General features: G+C 44.5%; 1 protein-coding gene across 1 annotated transcript; it reads left to right on the top strand.

Annotated features, from left to right (window-relative positions):
* Positions 1-2797: 2797 nt before the first annotated feature.
* LOC123102414 (rRNA-processing protein UTP23 homolog) lies at positions 2798-5536 on the top strand. The gene is made up of 5 exons (XM_044523764.1): positions 2798-3415; positions 4053-4173; positions 4573-4797; positions 4926-4991; positions 5243-5536. Exons 1-5 carry the CDS (start codon positions 3138-3140, stop codon positions 5327-5329), a joined length of 777 nt encoding a protein of 258 aa, XP_044379699.1. The 5' UTR covers positions 2798-3137; the 3' UTR covers positions 5330-5536.
* The last annotated feature ends 3334 nt before the right edge of the window (positions 5537-8870 follow it).

The following is an 8870-nucleotide window of genomic DNA, read 5'->3' as shown; positions in this document are numbered from 1 at the left end:
TTCTTCAGAGTTTTCAATAGTTTCTCTTCCTCCTTCTCTGAAATGTTAGCACTAATAATAACAGGATATATTTTCTTTTCATCAAGACAAGCATATTTAAGAGTATCAGGTAATGGTTTAACCTCAAACACGGGATCACCCTTGGGTGGAGGCAAGTTGTGTTTCGGAATAGGTCCCTGTTTAAAGAATACTTCATCTATTTCTCTTCTTTCATTCATAAACATATCATTTTCATGGTCTAGCAAATATTGTTCTAAAGGATCAGTACGAGGCACCGCAATAGAAGCAAGACCAATAATTTCATCTTTACTAAACAATTCTTTATCATGGGGTTGTCTATGAAACTTAGCAAAATTAAACTCATGAGACATATCCCCTAAACCAATAGAAACAATATCCTTATTGCAGTCTATCTTTGCATTAACATTATTCAAGAAGGGTCTACCAAATATAATGGGATAAAAGCTATCCTGTGGGGAACCAAGAACAAAAAAATCAGCAGAATATTTAACCTTCCCACACAAGACTTCAACATCTCTAGCAATCCCAGTCGGTGAAATAGTATCTCTATTGGCAAGCTTAATGGTAACATCGATATCTTCTATCTCAGCAGGTGCAATATCATGCATAATTTCTTCGTATAAAGAATGAGGTATTGCACTAGCACTAGCACCCATATCACACAAGCCATGATAATAATGATCTCCTATTTTAACAAAAATAACAGGCATGCCTACAACAGGTCTATGTTTATCTTTAGCACCAGGTTTAGCAATTCTAGCAGCTTCATCACAGAAGTAAATAACATGCCCATCAATATTATCAGCCAAGAGATCCTTAATCATAGCAATATTAGGTTCAACTTTAATTTGTTCAAGGTTTGGGTGTCTTAATATTGCTTTTGTTCACTACAGTTGAAGCTTTAGCATGATCCTTAATTCTAACAGGGAAAGGTGGTTTCTCAACATAAGCAGTAGGAACAACAGGATCATCATTAGTGATAGTCTTTTCTTCAACTTTAATAGGTGCAACTACTTTTGCTTCAATGGGAGGATTATATTTAAACCACTTCTCCTTAGGGAGATCAACATAAGTAGCAAATGATTCACAGAAAGAAGCTACTATGTCAGAGTCAAGCCCATATTTAGTGCTAAATTCACGGAAAGCATCGGTATCCATAAAAGATTTAACACAATCAAACTTAGGTGTTATACATGACTTTTTACCTTCGTCGAGGTCCCAATCTTCAGAGTTGCGTTTAATTCTTTCCAATAAATCCCATTTGAATTCAATAGTCTTCATCATAAAAGAACCAGTAAAAGAAGTATCGAGCATGGAGTGATTACTGGGAGAAAGCCGAGCATAAAAGTTTTGAATAATCATTTCTCTCGAGAGCTCATGATTGGGGCATGAATATAACATTGACTTAAGCCTCCCCCAAGCTTGAGCGATGCTTTCTCCTTCGCAAGGCCAAAAATTATATATATAATTACGATCACGATAAACGAGATGCATAGGATAAAACTTCTAATGAAATTTCAATTTCAATCGTTTGTAGTCCCATGATTCCATATCATCACATAGCCTATACCATGTCAATGCCTCTCCCTTCAAAGATAAAGGGAAGACCTTCTTCTTGATAACATCCTCGGGCATACCTGCAACCTTAAATAATCCATAAACTTCATCCACACAGATTAAGTGTAAATCAGGATGCAATGTTCCATCTCCTACAAAAGGATTAGCTAGCAGTTTCTCTATCATACCCAAAGGAATTTCAAAGTAGACATTTTCAATAGGTTCAGTAGGTTGAGGGGTAGCTGATTGTGGTTCCGGACGAGGTGAAGATACCCCGAACAAACCCCTCAAAGGATTATGTTTCATAGTAACAAGTGACAGTAAATTTTAGCACACTATATAATTTTTTCCTTATCAAATTCCACCTACCAAAGGCGCTTCACTCCCCGGCAACGGCGCCAAAAAAGAGTCTTGATGATACACAAGTATAGAGGATCTATCGTAGTTCTTTCGATAAGTAAGAGTGTCGAACCCAACGAGGAGCAGAAAGAAATGATAAGCGGTTTTCAGCAAAGTATTCTCTGCAAGCACTGGAATTATCGGTAACAGATAATTTTATGATAAAATAATTTGTAACGGGTAGCAAGTAATGAAAGTAAATAAGGTGCAGCAAGATGGCCCAATCCTTTTTGTAACAAAGGACAAGCCTGGACAAACTCTTATATAGAGAAAGCGCTCCCGATGACATATGGGAATTATCACCATTGTTCACAAATTTAATAATAGTTCATGTTTTTTAATTTTGTTCACAAATTCAAAAAATGTTCTAGAAGTTTTAAAAATGTACACATTTTTATTTTTTGTTCACAAATTCAAGAAATGTTCCCCCTTTTCAAATTTGTTCACATAATCAAAATGTTTCTGATTTATAAAATTTGTACGAGAATTCGAAAAATGTTTTTATTTTGAAGAAAATATTTATAATTTCGAAAAATTCTGTTGTTGGAGGTCCTCGGTTCGACCCAATAAATGGACTGTAGTTTTTGGGACTTTTTGCGAATGAATGTTTAAGTTTTGTGTCTGTCGTATACGTCTTTAAATGTCGCGCTGATAATTGAGTATGAGGACAGCTACGTCGCAGTGGTTTGCACGGCAGTCCAGTTAGTTTGAAGTCGCGTGTTCAATTTACAGCGCTGGAGGTACTTTATTTTTTGCGATTTTTCATGTCGGGAACGTGCCGCCGCTTGCCGCTTTAAACGGGCCGGCCCACGCTAGCCGCTCCTGTGCGAAGCGCCGGCACTTTGCCGCAGCGAGCGCCCTATAGGAGCTCCCCCGGATCGAGCGGGACGAACCCTAGACCGGTCTGCCGCCGCCCATCCGTGCAGGACCTGGAGCTGCGCCGCCGCCGCTCTTCCAGGTCCAGGAGGGTCGCCGGCTCGCCGTCTGCCAGCCCAGCGACCCCGCCCGTCTGGCGACACCGCGTCCTCGCCTGCCCGCTGGTCCGGTGACCCCGTCCGCCCGCCCGCACGTCCTGGAGGTCTGCCGCCGCTCGTCTAGGAGAGCCACCGTCGCTGACTCACCGCGGACGCCGTCTGCCTGCCCGCGTACGCCAGTCCGCGATGAGGGTGAAGAGGCGATCGCGGCACCGCAAGGTGGTTAAGTTCTACTCCACCTGCTTCGGCTTCCGCGAGCCCTACAAGGTGCTCATCGATGGCACCTTCGTGCACCACCTCCTCGTCCACCAACTCCTCCCCGCCGACGACGCCCTCCGCGAGCTCCTCTCCGCGTCCAGGGCGCCCCCGCTCTTGACCTCCAAGTGCGTCGTCGCCGAGCTCAGGCGCCTCGGCAAGTCCCACTCCGAGGCGTTCGACGCTGCCCAACTCGTCGCCACCGCCAGGTCCCTCCTTCTCTTCCCTTCTCTTATCCATTTTTCTTTATTTCACAGCCTTACCACTCTAATCTATACATGCACTGGTCGCTGATGCAATTTTAAATGCGGATCTCTTTGTTCTGTCATATTGGTTACCTCATAGGTTCAATTTGACAATTTGTGTTTGGGCTATCTGAATACTTAGCTGGAATTAGTTGGGTCCCTGTGCGTTGCCACGGATAATTATATGTAGAAAACAAATGTATGTAAAACAAGGGCCCGGGAGCACGTGCTCCCGGGAACCGAATTGAATTTCTGCTCACTAATAGACTAAATAAGCACTAACTCTTATGAAGAAAAGAAAAATACATGGACAGTGGTGTTGCATGCCAAGTTGAGAATAAGTAGGTTTTGAAACCAATTAACTAGTGGAACTTCATTTCCAGCTTTGAAATAATGTAATGTGGCACTGGTTTGTTTGCTTCCATGCCTGACTGCAAATCATGTTCTGAAATTGGATCACATTGGTTTTGTTTTATCAGTTTGATTTGTATGAAATACTGCTACTACATTCAGTCAGGATAGTTTTACCCTTTTATGACTTGACGAGCTCGAGGCGGGGGCGTTGATAGTTTGTTCTCTGGACTTTTATTTGTGTGTTCAGCTGTGAGCATGACAAAGTGGTCAGTGCGGTGGACTGTATTCTGTCACTTGTTGGTGATAAGAATCCGGAGCACTACTTTGTTGCCACCCAGGATTCTGATCTCCGGGCAAAGCTACGGGAGGTATGAAGATTCACTGCACTTCTAGCATTCTGCTTTTATCATTTTATCACCTCGATTTTATTTGTGAAAGTATCTGCTCAGGGACACAATACAAGGCACAAACATAATAGCATCGACTTAAAAGAAATTACATAGCACTGATAACAGAATTTATATGCCATCTTAAAAACTGCTTTTGCACAATGAGCTCATATATGTTTTGCTTGGATGTAGCATTCTACTTTTACCTTATTTTTGTCACCGGAATGTTACTTGTGAAGGAATCTGCTCAGCAAACATGATACAACCGACAAGTATCATATCATCTACTTTACAGAAATGATATAGCCTAATGTATTAAGCCATCTTAGAAGCTACTTCTGCATTCAGTTTGCTCATGTATGTTTTGCTTGGGTACAGGTTCCTTGTGTTCCTGTGATATATGGTCTGAAGAACTCCCTGTTTATTGAGCAACCCTCTGTGCAGCAACGTCAGTTTGCTCAGTTGGATGAGGAGAAGCGTATACATATGGAAAAATCAGAATTTAAGAAGCTATTAAAGGCGTCATCTGAAGGAAAGACATCCGTCTGTGGAAACGCTCCCGGAGTGGCAGAGAAAAGCAAGTTTAAAAGAAACAGAGCAAAGGTTAATATTTACAGCTTCTGTTTTTCTGGACACTCCATTGTTAGGATCTAGTGGGCGTAATCAACATTTTGAGATCATGATGGCATCTCTGCTTCTTTAACAAAATGTTAATGTGTGTTGTGCTGCAGGGTCCAAACCCACTCTCTTGCAAGAAAAAGAAACCAAAGCCTCAACCATCAGCTGCTCAAAATCAGGTAATTAATCATCACTACACAGCATTATCACTTGACATCTGTATGGTATGTTTAATACTCGGAACACACTCACTATAAGTATCTGTGCAATTAATGTTGTAAAAGCAATGCTGTAGTTTCCTACGAATGAGAAATAATGTGACAATTAAATCTTATATACTCTTAGACAGTGACACTTGCATATTCGCTTTTGCTGATGCTTACACGGACATTTCATGGCAACAAGCACTGATGAGAACTTGCTTCTTTAGGGCCCGAAGACTGATGGCGAGGCAAAGCGAAAGAGGGTTCGGAAGCGGAAGAGAAGTGCCAAAGGCAGTAGTCAAGCAGAGACATGAAGCTGATGGACCTATGAAGAAGTTGCAAACAGCGGTTGGATGGTGTTTGATGGACCTACATAATCGTTAAAAAGCTTCATAAATCATGCATGACCGCTTAGAGGATTGTGGCTTGAATTTTTTGACAATGTAACACTTAATAGTTTGTTTGACCCTGTTTGGACCTGTATATCCTGTCCTAGTGATTTATATAAGTTTGTTCCAGGCTTTGCCCCTCCCTCGAGGGGGAAATCCCTCCAGTCTTTGTTACCAAATGGCAACAAAGGGAAGGGCGCAAAATCCCAAGCAATATAATATGGAAAATCGACAAATGACTTAGAAAACCCTTATTTATTTACTTTTGAAAAGAAGGCACACAAAGGCATCTTAGATTTGATTAATATTAAGGAAAACTGCCCCTGCAAAAATATATTAAGAAAAGTTGAAGTTAGCACAAATGATAGATAGCTAGCGCTACTGAACCATAGCTCACGATACCAGGTTCTGAAGAAACACAATAGCCACTTGCCCCTTGAGATGAGATCTAGAGATCGCTGAAGCAACATTGGTTGGAGCATTACCCCACACAATACATGCTTGCAATCCATCACCATTAGTTTAGAGGGCTGAACAAATCAAACCATGCAGCAGAACAATATGGAAGAAAGTCTCTCAAATCATTTTCCTATCATGAGGCGACAAGGCGTTCGACCATTGAACCATAGTCGCCACCCATCATCTACCCCTCTTGTCGCGGCAGGGCACCTCGCGAGGCAAAGCCCATGTGACGCCGACGACGTCGATGAGGTCCGAATCGAGGGGCCTGTTGTGGAAGCGCTGGAGGTTTGATGCGGGATGACGAAGGATATATGTGCTCGAGCAGCGACCTTCTTAGGGGTGCACAAGGCGGTGTTGGTGAAGCCGGTGGTGGCCAGAGGGACTCGATGCAAAATCTTAATCTTCACCGGTTGTCCGACCTGGCTGGACCATCCGAGAAGAGGACGTTCGTGCACGGTTATGGATAGTGGAGGACTCGACATCAGACTTGGGCCTGTCGTACAACTAGATGGGTGGATTTTTAGGTTTTCTTTAGGGAGTCTTTATATTTGGTTTGGGGCAGCGAAGCGGCGGCGTTGCCTCAAGGTAGGAATAATGTTCTCCTCACCCTACCCCTGTTCCGTTGGTGTGATTTTCACCGACGGAGGGCGTGTGGAGCTGTCTCTTCCGTGGGTCTCCTAGGACTAGTTGGTTAAGATTTTTGGTGGATCTGACCGGATTCGGATGACTTTTGCGGTGTACATGGTCTTCGAAGTTTCTACAAGTGCTTATAGGTGTTTCTCTTCGATGGTCTTTTTCTTCACCGATCGCGGCTGCTGGCATCTCCTGTCTAGCTGAAAATTTAGGTCCAATAATCATTAAATTTTTTAAACTAGCATATTGCAGTGATGAAGAGATGTCCTTAACGAAAGCTACGACACCGATATACAAAGTTGTGCCTGAGGTTTATGTTCATTTGTAATTTTTATTTAGGCACAAGTGTTTCAAACTAGAGTATTATTTATTTTTGCTTTGACTCTTGTGCTTAGATTTAGAAGTAAGCCGTGATTTTTTTACGTGTTTAGAAAAATTGGGTCTTTAATGTTAGGATGGCCCATGGGGTTGTTGGAGATATGTCCTAGAGGCAATAATGTATGATAATATTTTATATGTGTTTATTAATAAAGATAGTCTTTGGACATTATTAATGATGTGTATCAATGAGTACGTGACTTATTTGTGGGACTATGCATTGTATAATGACTGTCCTAAAAGATCCCTAGTCGAAAGGGCTGCATGAACGCGCAACCGACTAGACTGACATGTGACACGGTGGATGGTTTGGTCTCGCTGGCCATGGAGCATTGGATGCTAGCCATATAATATGGACTCGGAAGGATCTGGTCGGATTCGATATAGTCGGATATGAGTCGAGGTGAGATCCGAGTCGGACATACCCGACTATGAGATGAACCGATAGGTAATGTGGGAGTCTCTAGTATAACATATGTTCTATGTCATAAGACCTGAGCTGGTGCATGTACTTGGGATGGTGAGAGACCTGCTTTGGGCCGACCAAACACTACTCTGTGACTGGGTAGTTATAAAGGTAGATTTCAGGCTTTGTCCAGACCCATGCTGCGAGACATGGTCGGGCAAGATGAGATTTGCCCCTTTGATCAAGAGAGATATACTCTGAGCCCCTTGTGTGATCCAACCAAGATAAGCATGGCACAAGGATGACAGACTCGCCTTGAGCCCGACAACATATATCGTGTGGCAAAGGAAACATAAGTGTGACATTTTGTACAGGTTCACCAACTGGCTTCATTGTCTACTTGGTGGTTGGCATGCCTTACTAGAGGCCGCTACCAGCCGAGCAGGTCAAAGGTGATCTGAACTGCGACCAAGACGACTTGAACCTAAGGGGTCTCACGCTTAAGGGAAGGAACCTGTGAGGCTGGATCTGACTCCACGAGCCAGGTGTGATCCTACTCGGACTCGGATCCAGACCGAACATAATTTGGGCTTTAGGATCCGTGCGAGGCCCAAGTGTTGAGCCCGCGACGGATTCCTATATATAATGGAGGTGCGGCACACTCATTTGGTTGATCACTTCAGCGCCGTCACTAGGGCTTTGCATGTGTTGCAAGTAGCCACCACCACTCGCCGTCGGCTGTGTGATCGGACCTAGTAGTCCACCACATGGTGTTCCTCCTGCACGCGTGGATACCGTTAGAGGCGGTGCACTTGGACGAACCGGATTGTGGGATCTGATTGGCTACGTGGGAGATCGACGAGGAGGAGACGACTCCGAAGACGCGCTGGCCCAACTCTACTTCCGCTGCACAGACTACGTGTCTAGTGGTAAGAGCATCTCCACACGTTCGCCCCCCAGCGCATAGGCCGGCGCTCTTCCGGGCGCTCGCCCGACGCTATTTAGGCCCTGGGGGCGATCTAGGTCCCAGCCACGCCCCCAGGTGCCGCCCCAAGGCACCGCAAATTCAAACTTGGTCCATTCTCGCTCCCAAAAAACGCCACAAGTCCGGCGATCAGCGCCCCGGTTTGGCGATCACCTTGCCATAGTTCGGCGACCAAATGAAAAGTTCGGCGAACCCGAAGAAATGACGTGTAGGCAACGCATCAAACGGCGGTGTCGGCCTCCGGCATCGGGGTAGTCGGCATGTGCGAGCTGGGCGGCATCGGCGCGACTTCTGTGCTGGGCGGCGTCGGCGCGGTTTCTGTGCTGCTGGGCGTCGTGGAGGCATCATCGTGTTGGGGAACGTAGTAATTTCAAAAAATTCCTACGCATACACATGATCATGGTGATGCATAGTAACGAGAGGGGAGAGTGTGTCCATGTACCCTCGTAGACCGACTGCGGAAGCGTTAGCACAACGCGGTTGATGTAGTCGTACGTCTTCATGATCCGACCGATCCAAGTACCGAATGCACGGCACCTCCGAGTTCTGCACACATTCAACTCGATGACGTCCCGCGAGCTCCGATCCAGCAAAGCTTCACA

This window comes from Triticum aestivum, chromosome 5A, assembly GCF_018294505.1.
Source record: "Triticum aestivum cultivar Chinese Spring chromosome 5A, IWGSC CS RefSeq v2.1, whole genome shotgun sequence".
NCBI classification, from domain to species: domain Eukaryota; kingdom Viridiplantae; phylum Streptophyta; class Magnoliopsida; order Poales; family Poaceae; genus Triticum; species Triticum aestivum.
The sequence above is the reverse complement of the archived record's forward strand: the minus strand, read 5'-3'. Positions and strand labels throughout refer to the sequence as shown.